At 40.8% G+C, this 23,396-nt stretch overlaps 1 protein-coding gene across 1 annotated transcript; it reads left to right on the forward strand.

The window, feature by feature from the left end:
- Nucleotides 1-5,910: 5,910 nt before the first annotated feature.
- Nucleotides 5,911-15,576, forward strand: VMA21 (vacuolar ATPase assembly factor VMA21). Its single transcript, XM_040323813.1, has 3 exons — nucleotides 5,911-6,044; nucleotides 10,219-10,328; nucleotides 13,865-15,576. Exons 1-3 carry the CDS (start codon nucleotides 5,935-5,937, stop codon nucleotides 14,008-14,010), a joined length of 366 nt encoding a protein of 121 aa, XP_040179747.1. The 5' UTR covers nucleotides 5,911-5,934; the 3' UTR covers nucleotides 14,011-15,576.
- The last annotated feature ends 7,820 nt before the right edge of the window (nucleotides 15,577-23,396 follow it).

Here is a 23,396-nt window from a genome sequence, read left to right on the forward strand (position 1 = left end):
CTGGACTGCTGGAACGGGAGATTCAGAGACAAGATCAGGTAGAAAGGTGGGATGAAATCCCTAATTGGCAAAAAATGGAGACTGCTTGGTGGGAGAATGACTGGCATTGTTGTAAGCTAATTCCACCAATGGTAGTAGTGACACCTAGACATGTGCACTGCCAAAAAAATAGTTTTTTTCGTTTGTTATTTTCATTTTTTTTTTTCGGAAATTCGGGAAATTAAAAAAAAAAATTGTTTTTGTTTCATTCGTTTATTTTCCCCGTAAATTCGTAAATTCGGGAAAATCGAATCGAAAAAAAGAATCGGAAATTCTAAAAATTTGGAAATTTCCCATTCTCGAATTTTAGATTTTCGAACTTTAGATTTTTGAATGTTACAATTTCGAAATTTTGAATTTTCAAATTTTTTATTTTTCGAATTTTCGAATTTTTCATTTTCGAAATTCGAAAATTCGAAATTTCGAAAATGAAAAATTCGAAAATTCGAAAATTGAACATTTCGAAATTCGAAAATGAAAAATTCGAAAATAAAAAATTCGAAAATTCAAAATTTAAAAATTCGAAAATTCGAAATGTAAAAATTCGAATATTCGAAAATTCGAAATTCGAAAATGAAAAATTCGAAAATTCGAAATTGAAAAATTTGAAAATTTGAAAATTCGAAAAATAAAAAATTTGTAAATTTGAATATTCGCAATTTGAAAATTCGAAAAATAAAAATTCGAAAATTCGAAAAATAAAAAATTTAAATTTTCGGAAAATTTAAAAATTCGAAATTTGAAAATTCGAAAATGATAAATTCGAAAATTCGAATATTAGAAAAATAAAAAATTCGAAATTCAAAAATTAAAAATTCGATGTTTCTAAAATACAAAAATTCGGAAATATGAAAATTTGGAAATTAAAATTCAGAAATTGAAAAATTCGGAAATACGAAAAATTCGGAAATACGAAAAATTCGGAAATACGAAAATTTCGGAAATACGAAAATTAGATTTTTTGGAAATCCGAAAATTCGGATATTTGGAAATTCGAAATTTTCGGAAGTCCAAAAAATCGGAAATAAAAAATTTGTTAATACGAAAATTCGGAATTAACGAATTTCCGAATTTTCGTTAAAAAACTAATTAGAAACTAAACGAATTGCACATGTCTAGTGACACCCAATCATCCTGGACAAAAGAAGAAAAGCACTGGATATATTGTTCCAGGGTCTGGTTAGTGCGTTCTGTTTGTCCGTTCGTTTGTGAGTGATAAGCTAAGGATAAGGAAAGTTCAATCTTTAGAGTCCCGCATAGTGCTTTCCAAAACCTGGATGTAATTTGAACCCCTCGTTCTGAGATAATGTTCAGAGGCACACCATGAAGCCTGGCAATTTCTTTAACAAAGACCCGAACAGTTTTAACAGCAGACGGGGTGCCTCTCAGGGGTACAAAATGAGCCATCTTTGATAGCCAATCCACTACCATAAAGATAGCGGTACATCCTTCAGATGGCGGCAGTTCCACTATAAAGTCCATAGAAATCTTCTCCCAAGGGCTGTCAGATACTGGCAAAGATCTGAGCAACCCCTAGGCTCTATTACGGGTATTTTTGCTTCAGGTACAAGTGATACAAGCATTTTCGTAGGCTCTGCAGTCTTTCTCCAATTCAGGCCACCAGAATTCAGGCTGTACCAATTCTACAGTCTTACGAATGGCCTGCTAGAGGGTAATCATGACAGTATCCCTGAACAATTGCCCAAACATCAGTTGGCACAAATATTTGCTCACCTCTCCAAAGTAATCCGTGATTTCCCTATAGTGTGACCCCTGGAGGACTGGGTGTTCTGGCAGAAGATTGCTGTAGCTGAGACAGAAGATTGGACTGGAGTAGAAGAAAACTCCTAGCTGAAAGACAGTACTGGTACTGATGCGTCTTTTGGATCTTCAAACATGCGAGATAAAGCATCAGCGTTGGTATTCTTGGATCCTGGTCTGTAGGTGATGTGAAAGGCAAATCTTGAGGAGAAGAGAGCCCATCAAGCCTGGTGTGACCTGAGGTGTTTTGCAGATTGCATGCAGGTACTCAAGATTTTTATGATCCGTTTAAATTAGCATCGGGGGGGGGGGGGGGGCTGCACCTTCCAGTAAATACCTACATTCTTCTAGGGCCGACTTGATTTCCAAAAGCTCCCGATCCCCTACCTCATAATTCCTTTCTGCGGAAGTGAGTTTTCTTGAAAATAATGCAATTGGATGATCCTTAAGGCCTTGATGCCGTGATAGAACTGCTCCAACTGTGCTTTCTGATGAGTGTACCTCTAGGAATTTCATTTTCGTCCAAAAAATAAATTTATTTAGTTACTCCCGAAATTCGTTTTTATTTACTTTGTTTTTCGTTAAAAAAAATGCATTCGTCCGAAAATCCAAATTTATTAAGGTCGAATATGTCATTGAAGGCTTATGGTGTCTGTCGAATGTTCTAAGAAGATTTGACGGAATCTTAAAAAAAAAAAAAAGAAGAGTCGACAGAATCTTTAAAAAAAAAAAAAGATTCGACGGAGCAACGAAACTGTATGATTCCACCTACAAGCTATAGAAGAATTCTAATGTTGTATGACTAATAATAATTATATTTATTAATTATTATTATTACTAGTCAACCAACATTAGAATTCTTCTATAACCTATGGGCAGAGCATTTCACCATAAATGTCCGCTTGCTGCGATCGTATGTTTTTAGCTACTTCGTCGAATCTTCATGTCTCTCTATGTCGTATCTTTTCTCTCTATGTCGACTCTTCTTCATGTCTCTATAATGTCGAATCTTCATGTCTCTCTATGTCGAATCTTTTCTCTCTATGTCGAATCTTTTCTCTCTATGTCGAATCTTCTTTATGTCTCTATAATGTCGAATCTTTTCTCTCAATGTTGAATCTTTTCTCTTTATGTAGAATAATATTGGACTAATATAGTTAAGGTTAGGCACATTTGACTGTAACGAAAACGAAAATAAAGCATTTGTTTATGTCGGATCTTTCGGTTTTCGTTATCTGTGCTTTGGTTATCGTTTGTTAAAACGATAGTGAAAATACCTGAAATTCGGACGAAAATGCATTCGGACGAAAACGAATGCACATGTCTACGGGCCACTATTTTCTACTCATTGCCCTCTGTAAGTTCTCATCGGTATAGTCTTTTAAGGCCCTGAGTTCCCGTTCACACAAGGTGAAGGTACGCCCAAAGGGAATCTGAGCTCCAGGCAAAAGTTTAATGGGGCAATCGTAAGGTCTGTGTGGGGGGAAAAATATCCGCCTCCCGTTTACTGAAATCATCCAGGTACTCATGGTAGGGTTTCTATAACTGTTTGGCATAGTTCTCTGTGTGAGTCCGTATAAAACAGAGTAGTTGTTTGGTGAAGGGGACACTGCCATGCAATGTTTCTGACAGTATAGCGACAGGAACGTAATACTTCCAGAGCTCCAGTAAATTTGTGGATTATGAGCCTGTAACAAGGGTAGGCCCAAGATGACTGGAAATAATGGTGAAGAAATTGCGTCTAGGCACAACAGTTCCTGATGATTGGTGAAGGTGATGGGCAGAAGCAGTGGGGTCTCTTTATTCACAAGTCCTGATCGTATGCAAGACCTGTCTAGGGTTGTCACCTGTTTGGGATTCACCCGGACAGTTCGGGTTTGGAATCATGCGTCCGGGTTTCAGACTGTCTGAGACACATTATTCAGACCAGACTAAGGCTGCATTCACACCTAGGCGTTTTGTCGCCTGAAGCGCGACGCTACAATACGCTGGAGGGGAAAAATAACATTATTGTCTATGGAGATGGTTCACATCTCCACGCCGAATGCTGAAACGCCGAATGCCTGAAGCTGAAACAAGTCCCGGACCCTTTTTTGTCGCACGTATCGGGCGGCTTCTGCGTTTTCCATAGCCATAGCCAATGACCTATACAAAACCGCGGTTAAAAACGACGCCTTTTGTCGCGGCAAATCTTGGTACAAAACGCCGCAATTTGTCGCGGCAAATCTTGGTACAAAACTCTGCAAATCGCCTACGCAAAGGTGTGAATGCAGCCTAAGTCTTCCACCTTCTCTCTCCTGAGTTTGCTAAGGTAAATCAAGGTTCTCAGAGCACTCATTACATCAAAGCTCCCCTTTACACCAAAGGCCACAGTACTCCCCCTTACATCAGAGTCCTCGCCGTACACCAGAACATCCCTTATGTTAGAGTCCCCAGAGTTCTCCCTTACATCAGAGTCTGCAAAGTCTCTCCTTACAGTAAAAGGGAACTCTGCGGATTCAGAAGTAAAATGGCAACCCTGTGGACTCTGATGTAAAGGGGGAACCCTGTGACTCTGATCTAAAAGGGGAACTCTGTGGACTCTGATCTAAAGGAGGAACTCTGTGGACTCTGATCTAAAGGGGGGACTCTGTGGACTCTGATCTAAAGGGGAAACTCTGTGGACTCTGATCTAAAGGGGGGACTCTGTGGACTCTGATCTAAAGGGGGGACTCTGTGGACTCTGATGTAAAGGGGGAACTCTGTGGACTCTGATGTAAAGGGGGGACTCTGTGGACTCTGGTCTAAAGGGGGAACTATGTGGACTCTGATCTAAAGGGGGAAATTTGTGGACTATGATCTAAGGGGGAACTCTGTGGACTCTGATCTAAAGGGGGGACTCTGTGGACTATGATCTAAAGGGGGGACTCTGTGGACTCTGATCTAAAGGGGGAATTCTATGGACTCTGATCTAAAGGGGTGACTCTGTGGACTCTGATCTAAAGGGGGAACTCTGTGGACTCTGATCTAAAGGGGGGACTCTGTGGACTCTGATCTAAAGGGGGAACTCTGTGGACTCTGATCTAAAGGGGGGGCTCTGTGGACTCTGATCTAAAGGGGGGACTCTGATCTAAAGGGGGAACTCTGTGGACTCTGATGTAAAGGGGGGACTCTGTGGACTCTGATCTAAAGGGGGAACTCTGATCTAAACGGGGAAATATGTGGACTATGATCTAAAGGGGAACTCTGTGGACTATGATCTAAAGGGGGAACTCTGTGGACTCTGATCTAAAGGGGGAACTCTGTGGACTCTGATCTAAAGGGGGAACTCTGTGGACTCTGATCTAAAGGGGAAACTCTGTGGACTCTGATCTAAAGGGGAAACTCTGTGGACTCTGATCTAAAGGGGGAACTCTGTGGACTCTGATCTAAAGGGGGACTCTTGTGATTAACTTCATATGATTATAAATGTTATTTAATAGCAACATCTATGCATACTATGAAAAATAATTGCTGTGTGACGCTGAAGTGTTCAGGTTTGACTTGAAGAAAAGGTGGTGACCCTAGACCTGTCAGCCAGGAATACAGTAAGTCCGAGCGGCGCGGAACGCCCCATATTCCACTGCGAGATCGCAGTGCATTGCTGGATGATGATTGGCCAAAGCATGCACTATGACCCTCATGCTTTGGCCAATCCCAGCGCCATCAGCAAAGAGAGCCATAATTGGCCAAAGGCCGGGGCCCAGGCGGACTTCGGGGGCTTCGTTCTCAGGTAAGTGACACATAATGAGCTAATATGCTGTGCACACTGGCTCATTATGCCTTTCTCTTGCAGGTGTATTTGTAAAAAATATATATATTACCGAGGGTTTACTTCCTCTTTAAGGCCATTGTGTTTGAACAGGAAGGGAGGCTGGCAACCATGTGTAACATGTGCTTGGCATGGAATGTCCACTGTAAAACTTGTACAGTGACCGCTGCACACAACCGGCAGGTAATTGTGAACACCACACAAGCCGCACCCCACCAAACACACAGCTTGTGTATACTACATCTCACTCGTACAATCAGCCAATGCCCGCGCTCCGCACAAACCCCGCCCATCCCCAGCGCCGCACCCTTCGCTCACATTGGAAGTCACATGACAGGGATCACATGACGCCGTGCAATCAGGAAGTGAAGCTGTCAGTAGGCCCGGGCAGTATGGAGAGATTAGACAAAACCGCTTTGAATGCCGCCAGCTTCCCTCCGCCGGACTTCAGGCAGTAAGTGGAGCCGCAATACCGTAGCATAGAGGAAGGTGTGGGGGTTGTGTATAGGGAATGGGTGTTCTATGTTAGAGCATGCTTCACCTTCCTCTTTATTGGGTGTCATTGGTGCTGAGGGAGGAATGGAGGTCAAAGTGGGAGCACAGCATGCAGGCTGATCCCATCACCTCTGTGCTGTATTCCTATGCAGTGTAGCAGCTTCCAGCAGGTCTGACAGCAGCATGGAGGTCTTTCTAGTTATGACAGCCCATTCATTTCAATGGCCTGCCAAAACGCACAAAAACATACAAAAAATAGTGCATGCTCCTCTTTTCCAAATCATTCTACGCACCAAACTGCACGTTGCCACATTACCATGCGGTTTGATGGCCACAAACGTGATGTGTTTTATGTAGCCATTAACTATTAAAGAGGCGCTCCAGCCCCCCCCACAAATGTAGCTGCTGACATTTTTAATACAAGTCCTGTCCAGGGATCCAGCGATGTCCTCACCCAGGACAGTTCTTCAGCCCTGGGTCGCATTGCTGCTGCTTTGAAATCGCTTTGCTTGAAGTAGCGCATTTTGAAAGTAGCAGGTCAGGTGCTACTTGAAAGTCATCTGTGTGGCTTCATGCACAGATGTCTGTTGAAGTCGCACCCAAAATCTGTAAAAGTAGTGCAGGAGCTGCTTTTGAAAATCTTTGCACTGATTGGAACGGTGCCGTTGCTGGCAATAGGCTGGGACTTGTCATGTGATGTGACCTGTCAAATCGCATGACAAATCACTACAATGTACACAGGGGCTCAATTGGCTTTTGGTGCAAGCGTTGGCATCTAAGTTAAGGGAAACCAGCAATGAAACCTTCCGAATTACAACTGGTTTCCTACTGCACTGCGCTTTGTGAATGGTCCTGCGGTCCTCTGGGACCTGTGATGTGTCCCAGAAGGCTGCAGGGAGGGGGCCGAACTTCTGCACAGATTGCTGCAGAGATCTGACCAGAAGTGGAAGCGGATACCTGCTACCCCCACCCACCAAAAAAGGGCCAAATGTGGTGGGGATGCAAACACCCTTTTGGGTGAAGTTCCATTTTAATGTGACCTGCATGTGTCTTACAAGAGCAGCATGTTTGTTCCTGCATCGTGTTCCAGTGTGAGCTGGCCCTAAATCTGGGCTGACAATGACTCTAGAAAGTGGTGATCCCTATTTCTAGGCACATAGATCTGGCCGTGTGCGGCCAGTGGTCACCAGACCATCAATTTCAGCAGCAATCATCTTGAAGGATTATATTTGGATTTAATGTATTCTGTACATTAGACTAAAAGTCTGACCCCATCAGACTAAGAGCTGTCACCCAACCCATGTTCTATCTAGAGTAGGGGTGTCAAACTGGCGGCCCTCCAGCTGTTGCAGAAGTACAAGTCCCATCATGCCTCTGCCTGACATGTCATGCGTGTATCTGTCAGCCTTGCAATGCCTCATGGCACTTGTTGTTTCACGACAGCTGGAGGGCAAACAGTTTGACACCTGTAATCTAGAGTATTCCTCTTCTCCCATTGGCTGCTACATAAAAGGTTGTGTAGGGGGCATGGAGCTGGGCCAGCACAGAATGTAATTGGACACTTTCAGACGCGCAAAGGGCAATCAGTGACATGCGCAGAGGGAGGGCGCTGTGCTAGGGAGTTGATTCTTGCTGAAATATTGAAATGTTCAAAGTCGCATTACAAATGTAAAATGCAGAAAAGAAAACATATAAAAAAATTATAATTTTGTGCTTTGACCTGTAATTGGTGACAGGGTCTCTTTAAGGACTCATCTATATGGTTAGTCTGTTGTGTTCAGATGTGGCTAAATTCCACACATGGATCACAGCAGCACCCTGTGAGATGGCTGCATACAAGTGGACAATTTGCTGTGTCCAGAAGTGCCAGCCTTGGGTGCAGACCTAAACGCATGTAACTGCTGGTATGAACATTTACATATGAACAGCAGTGGCATCGGTTGCAAATACGTACCCAACACATGCATGGGAATAATTTCTCAGCAAATTCTCTCCAGCAATTGCCCTTCTGGGGGAAACATAAAGGTAACCTTTGCTGAGACAATTGCTGAGGCTGCCGTTGTTTGTCTCTGAAGCTCTGGACTGTTGTCTTGGATTCACTACATCATGATTCACTGCCAATGAATATGCATGTAGAATGGGAGTTCAGTCTTCCAGACTTCCCTGGCTGCAGAATGGTTCATGGCTGAAAGGAATAATGGGAAATCCCTCCCAGAGCCTTCATCTTTCTAAGCCAAGTTCTTAATGGCAGCCTTTATCTTTGTTTCTGCATAGGGTTGGTTTTAATGAAGTGCGTATATAAGGGTAAAACATTAGGTTTCAATTATTCCATACTGTATATAAAACCAAAGAGGTTCTAAAGGCGGGAGGTATTAAGATAAAAAAAGCCTTCTGTGTGCAGCAGCCCCCCGGCCAGCGATGTTGCACGAGAAACATGGCTATGCAGGGCTCTCCCTCCTCATTGGCTGAGACAGCAGCAAAGCGCCATTGGTTCCCGCTGCGGTCAATCAGTGAGCCAAAGAGGAGAGTGGGTAAATTAACACAGAGCTGCGGCTCGACTCGGTGCCCCTATAGCAAGCTGCTTGCTGTGGGGGCACTCAACAGGAGGGAGAGGCCATTATTGCTGAAGAGGGACCCAAGAAAAGGAGGATCGGGGATGCTCTGTGCAAAACCACAACACAGAGCATGTAAGTATAACATGTTTGTTATTTTTAACCAAAAAAAAAAAAAAAAGACTTTAGTATCATTTACATTTTTTTATTTTTTTCTGCACATTGGGGAGTTTTTCTTTATTTCCTCTCTGGAAACACAACAAAAAATAAGGGATGTCTCCAAATGAGGGAAATCTTCCCATAAGCCAGCCACAGACTGAAAGAGAGGAGTATCAATCATATCCCCTCTTCACAACAAACTGCTTGGATGGAGGAGTCTCTACTGCCAGATATTGTATTCAGTATTTGCTGCAGTCATTGCTGTCTGCATACCCATACTACAGTGTCTGGATATGGTCACAATTCAAGCAGTTCCTTCTAAGGTCCGCTTTAGAAACTTGTCACCAGAACAATTGTTCCCATCGAAAGTTCTCCTGTTCCAGTGATGAATTTATTATAATGGTTACTTGGAGAAATACAATTAGAGAGAATGAATCTCCCTAGTGGAAACGCAGACAGCAGGAAAATCTTGACAGCTTTTAACTCTTGTTTAGAAAACGTATCCAAAACATTATAGGGCCCCATTCACAATTGCAAATGGAGACTCCAGTGATTACATGCAGGAGACCCAGCAGGATTCCCTATGATTAGCTGTAGCCGGCAGTTTCATCAAACAAAATGGGGGGCTGAAATCTCCTGCATCTAATTGTGGCTGCTTGCATGTTATCCCTCCTGGAACGATTACCTGCGAATGATCATCCATGGACCCTAACCATCAGGAACCCCTGCTGGGTCTCCCACATGTCATCGCTAGCGGTCCCATTAGCAAGTGTGGACACAGGTTTGTAGCTTCAGTTATTAATCGCCTCTCTATAAGGCAGCATTGTTGTCTTCACTCATAAGGGGCCTTTGTAGATGCTTTTGTACAATAAATCCATATATATCTTAGTTCACACTGATATGGAGTCTCTGGAAATCGCAAAAGCAGCATCCACTTAACGTCACCAGTGGTGTTATGTTTATACAACACACATCGATAAAGCTCCTCTTCATAATATTGTGGTGTAAACAGCCTGCTTGGAGAATCTTGTAGAAACCAGTGTGTGTTTTGTATGAGCTGGTTTGTGATTTCCCACATTCTCATGGAAACATTGAAATATACTATTGTCCAGGCAATTTGCTTGCTCCTTCTCATGAATAGGACCGAAACTCTGGCTTAAAAGGAAATCTGTATCTACGTGTGTGTGTGTGTGTGTGTAATTATTTATATATATATATATATATATATATATATATATATATATATATATTACATACATACACACACACACACACACACACATCTCCTTCTAAAAATGCTAGCTACCTTGCTATCTCAGTACTTTATTCAAACCTTTGTAGTGCAGCGCATCACCTTACCAAATAACTTGTTACTTGCAATGAAATAATGGCATTTAATCCTGCTTGTCCTTTCCTTCGCAGGAATGACGGCTCCTTACTTTCTACCTTGAAGACATTACTCTTTTTTACCATCTTAATGATCATGCTTCCGATTGGTCTTTACTTCTCCTCCAAGGTTTATGTATTTGAAGGTCGGTATGTTCGTTACAAGCAGTTTGTCAGATCCCCTCAGGATATTCTTTCAATTCAAAGATTTGTTGGTCACTGTAATATTATTTAACTTTAGTTTGCTGATTGGTGCTATCATCCTACATCTGTAACTTTACAGAGAAGCTGTGGTTCCCCTTGACCCTTTTTTGTTTGTCTTTAGTGGAACTTCTTTTCTACATGTATCATAACTTATTAAGAAATATAGATTGCCACAAATGACAGAAAACTATTACAATTATATGCATTTTACACTTTAAAGAATTGTAGTATTTACTGCATTTATTTTCAATACACATTAACCACTTGACCTCTGGAAGATTGATACACCCCACCCATGACCAGACCATTTTTTGCGATATGGCACTGCATTACTTTAATTGACAATTGTGCATTCATGTAATGCTGTGCCCCAAAAAAATGTATATAATCCTTCTTTTTTTTTTTTTTTTTTTTTTTTACAATTAGAGCTGTCTTTTAGTGGTATTTGATCTCCTCCTGCTTTTTTTTTTTTTTTTTTTTGGTTCGTTTTTTTATTTTCTAAATAGGTTCCTTTAAAGCTAGTGCATTGTTGGTTCACTTACCTTTTCCTTCCATTTCCCTTCTAAATGTTTTTTTTTTGTCTGAATTTCTCACTTCCTGTCCCTCCTCAGTAAGCTTGCCCCCATCATCCGAGCCGTTCTGGCTGAGGGTTAGTCAGCCAGAACAGCTTACTGGAGGAAAGGGGGGAAAAAAATAACATTTAGAAGGGAAATCGAAGGTGAAAAGTGAACCAACAATGCAAACCTATTTAGAAAATAAAAAACAAACCTTTACAACCCCTTTTAAGATTTCTTGGCTGTCGCTTGGCAGCTCAAAGTTTCAGCTCCCTCCATACATTTTCTATACAATTGACTGGAGACTGGCTAGGCCTTGTGGTGTTTTTTGTGGATGAACTGCACCAACGCTATACTAAACAACACTATAGGTATATATTCCGTGACAGTGAAAAATCAATAATTATAAAAAATTTGTAGTTTAAACCATGGAAGCTGTAAATACAAAAAAAGTCCCAAAAAAACATGTATGAATAACAAAGGAAAAAAAGAAGAAAAATCCCAGTGCTTTAGCCACAAATAAGAGGTCAAAAGTCCTCCTGGGCTAATTGCGACACTGTGTGTAAAGCAGGCCATACACGGTCGAAGTTTAAACAAATTTTCTTTTCAAAATCGGAAAGTTCATTTTTTTTTTGTGATCCGATGATTGATTTTCGAAATTTAGCCGACCAAACCTTCATGTTGCCGGGAATATTCGTTTCTCTCCGGGAATATTCTTTTCTTGCACATGCGCATTTTGTTTCTATTACATTTCTCGCACGATTCTCCCATCATTGATCAGAAAATTGTTTGTTTTTCCAAAAATTTCCAACATGTCGGATTTCTCAAATTTGTTTGCCGCACGAAAATCGGCTGTTGCTGCAGCCCACTAACGGTGCAAAATTCGTACGAAAATTCTTTGATACGATTTTCGAAAGAAAATTCTTTTGGAATTCGAACCGTAACTTCAACCAATTCGAGGTACACCGCCACCTTCCAGACTGACACCTTTTATATGAGCCTGGATCAGCTGCTTCTCATCAGAGTGTACTATAATCTGCCTGGGATTTCCCAACCGATCAATCAATAATTGCACCTTGTTGTTTTCACTTTAAGAGGATCTTTAAAAACTCATAAACATACGGCCATCATTGCCCTATATTCTTGTGCTTTTGTTCAAAAACAAACTTTAGGCACTATACCATGTCAGTGCAATAACTTTTAAAGACTGTTTTTGAATAAAATCACAAGAATATTGCGCAATGATGGCAGTATGTTTTCTATGCGTTTTTAAAGATCCTCTTAAAGTGAAAACAACAAGGAACAGTTGACGGCGGCACGATAGCTCTGTTGTTTTGAGAGGACGTCATATGACGTGCTCGTCTTGCAGAGCCACTAGGGGGCGCGCGCTTCCGCCACGTTACTGGGAACCCGATGCCGCCGTACACCCGCGATTGCCCAGTAACTGAGCAGGACCGTGGATCTCTGTGTGTAAACACAGAAATCCATGTCCTGTCAGGGAGAAAAGACCGATGCTGTGTCCCTTGTACATAGGGACACAGATCGGTCACCTCCCCCAGTCAGTCCCCGCCCCCTACAGTTAGAATCACTCACTAGGGTACACATTTAACCCCTTGATCCTCCCCTAGTGTTAACCCCTTCCCTGCCAGTCACATTTACACAGTAATCGGTGCATATTTATAGCACTGTTCGCTGTATAAATGTGAATGGTCCCAAAATGGTGTCAAAAGTGTCCGGTGTGTCCGCTGCAATATCACAGTCGCGATAAAAATCACTGATCGCTGCCGTTACTAGTAAAAAATAAATAAAAATGCTATAAATCTATCCCCTATTTTGTAGCTGCTCTAACTTTTGCGCAAACCAATCAATATACACTTATTGCGATTTTTTTTTAATTTTTTTTAACCAAAAATATGTAGAAGAATACGTATCGGCCAAAACTGAGGAAATATATATATATCAAATTTTGGGGGGATATTTTATTATAGCAAAAAAATGTTTTTTAAATTGTCGCTCCTTTTGTTTTATAGCGGGGGGGGGGGGAAAAACGCAGAGGTGATCAAATACCACCAATAAATTCATTTGGGTAAAGTGTAGCATGACCGCGCAATTGTCATTCAAATTGTGACAGCGCTGAAAGCTGGCTTGGGCAGGAAGGGGGTGCCTGGTATTGAGGTGGTTAAAGGCCTTGTCCTTAACTGACAAAGATCTAAGACACAAGTAACAGTTTCTGTACTGTATGCACCAATTAAATAGCTTTTTTGGCCATTATGGAAACTAATCCACTGGCTTATCATTTCTATTTTTTAGGAGGCTTTAGTGGACTTTTCTTCCTATCAAAGAGTTGAAAAAGCACACTGTAAAAGTAAAGCCTGTCTATACACTATTGGATCTTCTTTTTAATCGGTGCGAATGGACAAATCTCCCACTGCGTCTACCCAGACAGCGGCTGCATCCGATTAGATGCAGCTGCTGGTCAGCCAACAGTATTTTTCACTTGAGGCATGTCAGACAGGAGGTAGCCAAGAGTCACCCACTGAGCCAATTCGTACAGTGTATGGCCAGCCCTATGAACAGATCACGATGAGCAGATGATCAGTTTAGGAAATGATTCCAATCTGATAAATACATAGATCATGTTACACGTGCATTGATAACTTCTGGGGATCTCATTGCAAGGGTGGATTTTATTTATTTTTTACTCCTGAAAGTGGATTTTAAACCTGTTATGAGAGAAACGCCAGAGTTTTCATGGCTTACTTAATTAGGAAAATGCAAGTTGCCAAAAATGGCAATCACTCTATATATAATTTTCGCATGTACCAAGTCTTGGCTATTAGGGGGAGGATGAATTTGTATAATTGCAACCAAATGCAAACGTAATTATATGTGCTAATGTATATTTTCCTACTTTTGTTTTATAGGTGCATATGGTATGTCTAACAGGGACAGCTATTTCTATGCTGCAATAGTGGCTGTCATAGCTGTGCACGCAATTTTGGCCTTATTTGTATATGTGGCATGGAATGAAGGCTCCAAACCACAGTGGCGTGAAGGAAAGCAAGACTAAGCACTGCTGGTATAGCTCAGTAAATGGACTTTGGATGTACTGAGAAGCAAAGTATATCACATGGAAATTTTAAATGGACTTGCAAAGGCTTGAACATTACATTGAAAAGAATGGCAAAAACAGTGATTTTCTTTGAAACCTATTTATTTAGATGTACATGTTGCATTTAATTTCTTTTTTCTTTTCTTTTTTTTATATGTGTTTAAACTACAGCAAATTGTATATTCCCAATTTAAAATTGAAGATTTGATTTTTTTTTCTACAGCTTTGTGATGTCTTTTATTTGCACTGTTTTGCCCCTCTTCTTGGGTCCCCCGCTGGCACTCTCTGCTTCTCTTCATGGTGGGTCCCCATAGATGGCCACTTCTTAAGTGGCCCACCTGTGAAAACTTGCTCCAGAGCTGCACTAATGCCCCCCCCCCCCCCCAGCATACAGGGAATTCACTAAGGTAAAAGATCCCTGGTCTTTACAACCACTTTAATGAATATACACATTTTTGCCTTTCACTCTATGTGTATGGTGAAATGTGTGATTGTCTTTCAGTGGTGAAACATTATGAGGATTTCTGCTTTTACCAATTCTTTGACCAGCCTTCCAATGTATTCTTCAATTTTTAGAGGATGGACCAAGTTTTGTCTAAAGATGAAAACCCCTTTTTGTTGCAGTTGATTGATAACGGCTTCCAGTACTTATCTGTATGATCTCTGTGTGTATTGTAGAAAATGATGAATTTAGCATTTCATATACCCTGTATTTGTCAATGTTTCAATATATGTTTAAGCCATGCTTGAAAGAAATCTATTTCTAGGTAACAATATTAAGAATGGTGGGTAAAGGACAGATGTGGGGTACTGTTAGCTGCCCTGTGGTACTTCAGTCCAGTATCCCAATATGTCATAGTTTTGCTTTTACTCACAGTAATATGTGTTTAGTTTGTATATCTACCACATGTGGCTTTATTTATTTGGGGACTCATTGCTCAAATCTGTTTTAACTTTGCTGTAAACTTTGTTGAATTGTTTTCCTGAAATGTGATGTTGGCCAGTTCTATAAAATGACACTTCTTCAGATCTTTTTATTTAAAGCATACATCGGGCTCATTTTAGTAAAACTGGTCATACATGACTTGAATTCTGAATCGGTTCCTGCTAAATCGGCCCAAATGGGAGCCTATGGCCTTGTCAACACTGCCTAAAAAAATTGATTTGCAAATCAAAAGAGCCCATGCGGGCCAAGCAGTGGCTGTAGTCACTGTCTAGGCATTCTGACAGCTGCAGGTGCTATGGCTGTCAGAATACAATAGCTGGAATGGGAGATTCCCCCAGTCACGCTGTTGAGTATGGATGGGGAGAATCGATCGATTTTTCTCATTCAGCCCATAGGGCATAGCAAGAATTTTGTTTGGCTGGCCCTAAGGCAGTACAGCAACTTATTAGATTTCACCAGCCATCTGCTTGGTGCTACTTCTGTTTTTTTTTTTTTTTTAAATCAATTGCTTTAGTTCACTGCTTGTTAAATCTTGTTTTAAATAATTCTAATAAAGCTTTAAAATATAAAGGCTGAATGGTGATCCCTATGTCATTATTCAAGTTTGTGTGTGTGTGTGTTTTTTTTTTTTGTTTTCTTTTGGTGATGAGTGTAATAATAATATAAGGTTGGTGCATTAAAGTGTTTGTTAACCCCCCAAAAAATAAAAATCCTGTTCCCTTAAAGCATGTTATTCAGCACAGTGCTTGTGCTGTGTCATTTGGACCCCTCTATCAACTGTAATACCTGGCTATACCCCCCCCCCCCCAATGTAAACTGACCATGGTGTATCATAGCTGCTGAGTCCTGACACCATGGTCAGTTTACGTGCCTCTATCATTGGCAGTGCTGCTCTGTCCTCCTCTATGCTCTGCTCCTCCCTGCCTCAGCTCCGTGCCGTGCTGCTCAAATTATGATGACATAATTTTGTGTTCCTGTTATGTGCCCTGTGTCTATGACTTATAAAAATAATGCTGCTATATTCCTGTTTCAAAGAGCTGATCGGCAGTCAAGTGATCTACTGTCTTTCCTCTTACGTGGCAGCTGAAGTGGGTGGGGGCGCCTCTCTCCTCCTCCCCTTCTGGCTGATATCAGCAGGAGATCCTCGGTCCTGCCCACTGCAGCTGTCAAGCCGATAGAGGAGAGAGATGGTGGAACATATGACTGCCGATCAGCACTCAAACGGGTATATTGCAGCATTTTTTTTTGTAGGACATAGACACCGGGCACATTACATTAATACATAGAGAGGATAGTGTAATTGTAACCCTTTATGGTATTTTCTGAGGCTTTCTCCCTCTTTCTAGTAAAATTTTCAGTATCGGTGACCTATGAGGAATCTGAAATAATTGAAAATGTAACGTATGTGTTTCATGTTTAACCGCTGGGCACCTAAACCCCCTTCCTTGCAGACATATTTAAAAATAACCGTTGGGTTTTTTATTTTTTTTTGTGCTATAAATCAAAAAATACTCTGTATTAATACTCTGTTTAAAATTTAGCAAATTAGTAAATTTTTCTTTATAAATTTTTGCCAAAATTTATATTGCTACATATCTTTGATAAAAATAATCGAAATCGGTGTGTATATTATTTGGTCTTTGTGAAATTTAGTCCACAAGCTATGGTGCCAATCTCTGAAAATTGATCACACCTGAATAACTGATGGCCTATGTCATTTCTTGAGACACTAACATGCCAGGAAAGTGAATTTTTTCACAAAATTGTCATTATCGGGTTATTTCTCAAACACCGCATATGCATACAACAAATTACACCCCAAAATACATTCTGCTACTCCTCCTGAGTATGGATACCACATGTGTGAGACTTTTTTTTTTTAAACAGCCTGGCCACATACAGAGGCCCAACATGCAGGGAGCACCAGCAGGCATTCTAGGGGCATAAATTTCAAGTCTAATCTATCTATTACACTTTGAGGCACTGTAGTGGCATGAATGTGAACTGATGTGTCATGGATGAGCTGTAGATGGGGATGGATGGATGGAATGGCTAAGAGTGGGTGGGTATGGATCGGTGAGGTATTGCTGGAATGGGCACAGAGCAGCGCTTTGGACACTACAGATCCAGCCCACAGCGCTGCTGCTAATTTTCTCTCCTCTCACACTGTACTGACCGGTACAGAGAGGGGAGAGGACCTGGACACGATGCCGGTTTGTTGTTGTGATCGCTCCATCATTTGACAGAGCGATCACGTGGGAAACGGCCGCTATCAGCGGCCGTTTACCGTGATCCATGATGTGACGGGTCTTCCGGACCTTGCTGTCACAGATATTTTCGTATGCGCGCCACATGATGCCCTCCTAGAAAAAGCCGACCGCGCTGTTGCCGTATTTCGGCTATGGCCCGGTCGGCATGTGGTTAAAAAAAAAAAAAAAAAAAAGAAAATAATTTCAATAAACAAATACACAAGACACAAATGAAGGTGTTGTCTGTAGTGACCAATGACATCCCTTTTTTTTGGTCATTATGAGACACTACTCCACTTCAATACTAGTTTATAATTTCTTCTTTTTAAAAGAAGGCTTTAGTATATATTCTGATCAGAGTTAGCCAAAAGGGTCGCCCACTGAGCACATTTTGTACAATGTAGGGCCAGCTTTATAAACAGATGACTGGTTTAAGAAATGATCCCAATCTAATAAAAACGTTTATCATGTTACACATGTATTGTGTTTTTTTTTTTTTACTGTTTAATAATTTTGTCCTTACCTCACACTGTAGCTAGGGAATGCTTTGTGTAGTTAGTCCCACCCTTCATTTTCATGCTTTAGCCTCCATTCACCACACTCTTCTGAAGCTAGATACTATGAGGTTGATTTACTAAAAACAAATACTGTGCATTAGAAGTGCACTGCAAATGCAATTGCTCAATATCTAAGGGGAAGCTCTGCTGATTTCTATTATCCAATCATGTGCAAACAAATATTTTTTTACTTTCCTTGCATGTGATAATTTATTTACCTCACTCATTAAGCCCTGGAGCAAGTTCACTTGCAGGGCACAGTATATTTACCTTTAGTAAATCGACACCCCTTTCATCTTTTACGATCTGCATAATTTTGGATTAAAAGTTTCTACAATCTGCAAGATGTCATTTGGATCAAGTCGCTGTCTGCCAAGCTATTGAGACTGTAATTTAAAGTATAACTAAAAGCAAAACCATTTTATTATTTTGTTTTGGACAGAGTGGAGTGGAATCTGAATTTTTATTGCTGTCTGTTCCCCTGTTAAGGAGATTCACCCTCTCTATTTGTCCTGTTTACCATTATCAATGAAGTAAAAAAGAAAAGTACCGTATTTATCGGGGTATTGCTCGCTCCGGCGTATAGCACGCACCCCTAAAGTGGACCCGCATTCCTGTAAAAAAAAGAGTACTTCGGCGTCCGCCTGCGGTGGTGTCCTCCTCGTCGGGTCTGGCGTCCTTCTGCGGTGTCCTTCCCGTGCTGAGTTTGAACTACTGCGCCAGCATATACCGAGCGCAGTACACTCGTGTATAGTCAGGCAGGCTTGGCTCCTCTCGCGGTCACGTCCTGTGTGTCCAGGACGTGACTGCGAGAGAACCCGAGCCTGCCCGACTATACACGAGTGTACTGCGCTTGGTATATGTCGGCGCAGTAGTTCAAACTCAGCGCGGGTATCACGCACCCACGATTTTTCCCTGAATTTCAGGGCAGAAAAGTGTGCGGTATACGCCGATAAATACGGTAATTGGAAATCTTCCAATGGAGACACTAGTTCTGGTGAGCCATGCTTTCACTGTATGTAATGGCCATTGTCTACAGCAAGGCCAGAAGGTTTGGGTCTCGAGGAGGATTCTGTTTGTGCTGCAGGGTCAAGTGCGAAAGAAATGCTAGATTTTATGCAGAGCAAAGTATCCAAAACAAAGTGCAGAGTTGGAAAATATCCATTCGTAGTGTATTTATTGCATATTTTTTGACTGGTATAAAGTTCTCATTTAAATCTGTATTACTGCTGTAGCAAGGGGTTTTTATGCTCTCGCTTTTTTTTTGTTTTGAATATATAAGTAAAATGTGAAATTATAATTTCTGATTCTAAAGCGTCACTGAATTATTCATAAATAAACAACGTTCAGATAAGACCTTCGTCTCTGTGTCCCATATGGAGCAGAACCAGAGGCAAAAATACAGCTAGGGCAGAATCACTGATATTCATGCAAATAAGTGATGGTTCACACATTTGAAAAGGAAAGATTCAGAAATAAAAAAAATTGTAGCGCTAAAGGTCACAGTGAGTGATATGTGACAGCTCAGTCTCCCCAGCTCGTCTTTTTCACAGATGTGCCCTGGATAGTTTTCTGACATCCAAGGGAAAAGGAAAACTGCAAGTCACAGGCAATGGCAAAGTAGTTTAAAAGATCCAACCTTTTCTCATTCTCTTTAATGGGCAGGGTAGAAGGTCAACCCCTGATTCATACATTTCATGTGATCGCTGTTTGAAATTCTTGTAAAACTCTGCACCCAATGCCAGCACCCTAAATGAAAGCTTGTTACAATGGATTTAAAGAAAAACTCCAAATTATGCTGTTATATTATCATTTAGGATTGAAGTCTAAACCTCCCACTGCTTTCTAGATTCATCAGGACTGACTGATCCAGTTATGTATACTTGCAGTGCAGCCTGCTGATAAAACCTGGTATTGCAGAACACCCATTAAAGGACAAACTATCATTTTGGGGTCAGTTTTTTTAAATGTTTATCTTTAAAGTTTTATTTAATATAACTTTTATATAAGAATCTTTATTTTTACAACCAAAATGAGCTATAATACTAGTGTCACAAAGCATTCTAGAGAATAGTAAAAGTTTGCGTTTCTTTTTTATCCTGTACAAACACAGATTTGTCCTGGAGATGAAATTCTTTAAAGCAGAATCATTACAAATTGTTTTTAAACCAACGCCCTTCTAGAGGCTCCAGTGCACACTGCACTTGATCCCACTCTAAACAGTTGCGCCCCCCCCCCCCCCGCCACCTGCATGGCTGGACGACAGTGTTGCTCGAGGGAGATGGATGTGTGATTGACAGGTCTTGCCTGTGTTTTGGGGGGGGGGGGGGCAAGACCATGCTGGGACTTGTGGTTCCTCACGGTGTTGCTCAATAGCTCATGTGGCTGCTGCCTGAGAGAACCTAGCGCTGGGGTAAGTTCTCTGCCAGTGTCTGCAGCTGCCATGCGGAGAGAGAGAGCAGTGGGGGATGTATTAGACACATAACTCTGCATTGAAAACACACAGACTCAGTGCTAGCCATACCTCCCTCATAGGAATACCCATGTTTTGAGCTTCAGCATGGGTGGAGCTACAACCAGTGCTGACGGTAAAAACAATGTGCTTTTATTTTCAAAAGACAGAGCACTACATGCATTAAAGAATTGCAAATCATTTTTATCTTGTACTAATTCAAGTACAGTATTTTTGTTAACATATAAAAAAATTATGCAGTGTTACATAATGACATCTTCCTCTTTATATGGCATTGTTTGAGCCTGGCATTTAGGTGCTAGGCCTGAACACTGTATCATGGCAGGAGCTCATACATTTCCCCACATTTTCAGCAGTTGTGGCACAGCAGGAGAATGTGCTTTAGAGATAAAGAAAAAATATTTTGTAGCACAATAATGCAACTACTGGAATCCTATCTAAAGCCAAATGTCCACTCTGTGGGTATGAGAATAATATGTATATATTCAGTCCATTAAAAAGTCCAATGCTGGAGAAGGGGCAGTGGAGTACATCACAAAGGACCACATCGGTCCAGAAAGAGAATATCACAACACTGGCTGCAGTTCCATAATGACGATCTTAGGGGATCCAGTTGACAGTAAGTAAACACAAACCAGTGCAAACTCTGCTTTAAAAGTAATGTCCTCTTACTGTAAAATGCATAAAACAAAGCATCTCAGGGGGTCAGCAGCACTGTGGGCAGTTGAGGTATTGTAGCCGGGGAGCAGTGAAAGCAAAAGCCAATACTGGTGCTAGGAGATGGTAACAGAATGCACCCAGACACACATGCAAGGGCTTTAGCGATAGTGAATTTTATGAATCCGTTAAATGTTGCCCTGCTTATTTATCTTGGGGGGGGGGGGCACTTACAGGCACACCCGCTCTGGCCCTCTGGAGTATAAAAAGTGCAGTCCTGGAGCAAATACTTTAGTAAGTAAGCTCCTCTCTCCCAAGTAAGCTCCACCTGCAAGAGAGGAATTAAAAAAAAAAAAAAATAACAATATCTATGGAGTGGAAGGGAAATAGGCTTACAGTGTGTGTGTGTAAAATATATTATATTTAAACTTGTATTCAGGCTTTACATTTTGTTTACATAATGTAACACTGTTAAAGTCATGTCATGCAAGAAAGTTGGAGGCGGCTATTGCTGACCACTTCTTTTTTTAAATGCTAGTTCCCTGGCTGTCTTTCAGATGCTTTGATAAGTAGCTTTGACATTCATTTACAGTATGCTTATGCTGAGACTGACTGTAATATACCGTACTCTGGTCAGTTACAGTCACACCTTTTATAAGGTGGCATGCAATGGCAGCCCTCATCTAAGAAGACAACTATGTAAAAAATCTAAATTTCTACTTTAGACAAAAACATTTCAGTACATCAATATATACAATACATTCCCATTGACTTGTTTCATGTAGAATAAATACCATTGTGTTTTTTTTTAAATATATATATATATATATATATATATATATATATATATATATATATATATATATATATCCGACATGTAAAATCCCTCCTTTCCAGATCAAATATCCCCAAAGTCACGGAAGGTGGTGACACATACAGTGGATATAAAAAGTCTACACACCCCCTGTTAAAATGTCGGGTATCTGTGATGTAAAAAAATTAGAAAAAAATAAAGAATTTCAGAGTTTTTTTCTACCTTTTAATGTGGCCTATAAACTGTACAACTCAGTTAAAAAATCTTTTGGAAGGGTGGGGGGGGAGTCAAAAATAATAATAATTTGGTAGCTGTGTTCAGAATTAAGCAATCACATTAACTCCTGTTAAATAGGTGTAAGTGCACTCCTGCCATCATCTAAAGTGCCTCTGATTAACCCACATACATTTCAGCTGTTAAAGTTCTGTTCCTGACATTTTTTTGGTTGCATCCGACAGCAAAGGCCATGGCCCACAGAGAGCGTTCAAAGCATCAGAGGGATCTCATTGTTAAAAGGCATCAGTTAGGAAAAGGGTACAAAAGACTTTCCAAGGCATTAGATATACCATGGAACACGATGAAAACGGTCATCAAATGGAGAAAATATGGCACAACAGTGACAAGAACGAGAGGTCCCTCCAAAATTGATCAGAAGAAAACTGGCCAGGGAGGCTGCACATGTGACAACAATCTTCCGTATTCTTCATATGTCTGGGCAATGGGGTAGAGTGGCAAGACGGAAGCTTTTTCTTACAAAGAAAAACATCCAAGCCCAGCTAAATTTAGAGGCGCTTCAACAAAGTATTCGTTTTAAGGTGTGCACATTTATGCAACATTATTATTATTATTATTATTATTATATTTTTTTTTTTTTTTTTTTTTTACTTCCCTCCACCTAAAATATTAAAATTTTGTAGTTCAACTGAGCTTTACAGTTTCTAGGTCACATTAACCGCATCAGCGCTGACCAAAGACCAGGCCACTTTTTGCGATTCGACACTGCGTCGATTTAACTGACAATTGCGCGGTCATGCCGCGCGGTCCCAAACAAAATTGACGTCCTTTTTTTTTCGATTGCCTCTGCGTTTTTTTTTTGCACTAAAAACAAAAATAGAGCAACACTTTTGAAAAAAATGCTATATTTACTTTTTGCTATAATAAATATCCCCAAAAATTATATTAAACATTTTTTCCCTCAGTTTAGGCCGATACATATTATTCTACAAATTTTTGGTAAAAAAAAATCGCAATAAGCCTTTATTGATTGGTTTGCGCAAAAGTTATAGCGTCTACAAAATAGGGGGTCGTTTTATGGCATTTTAATTAATATTTTTTTTTTTTTACTAGTAATGGCGACGATCAGCAATTTTTATTGTGACTGCGACATTATGGCGGACACATTGGACACTATTTGGCACGATCAGTGCTAAAAAATGCACTAATTACTGTAAAAATGACACTGGCAGTGAAGAGGTTAACCACTAGGTGGCGCTAAAGGGGTTAAGTGTAAGTGTTAGGGGGCATGGCTACCAATGACACGTCACTGATCACGGAAACTGTGAGATCAGTGACATGTCACTAGGCAGAACAAGGGAATGCCTTGTTTACAAAGGCATCCCCCCTGTTCTGCCTTTGCAGACCGCAATCG

Source organism: Rana temporaria, chromosome 9 (genome assembly GCF_905171775.1).
Source record: "Rana temporaria chromosome 9, aRanTem1.1, whole genome shotgun sequence".
In the NCBI taxonomy this organism is placed as follows: domain Eukaryota; kingdom Metazoa; phylum Chordata; class Amphibia; order Anura; family Ranidae; genus Rana; species Rana temporaria.

Coding starts and splice junctions, on each gene's coding strand:
- VMA21 (XM_040323813.1), top strand. CDS start 5,935: ATGACGCCGTGCAATCAGGAAGTGAAGCTGTCAGTAGGCCCGGGCAGT. Junction 6,045..10,218: donor CCTCCGCCGGACTTCAGGCA/GTAAGTGGAGCC, acceptor TTTCCTTCGCAG/GAATGACGGCTCCTTACTTT. Junction 10,329..13,864: donor CAAGGTTTATGTATTTGAAG/GTCGGTATGTTC, acceptor TTTGTTTTATAG/GTGCATATGGTATGTCTAAC.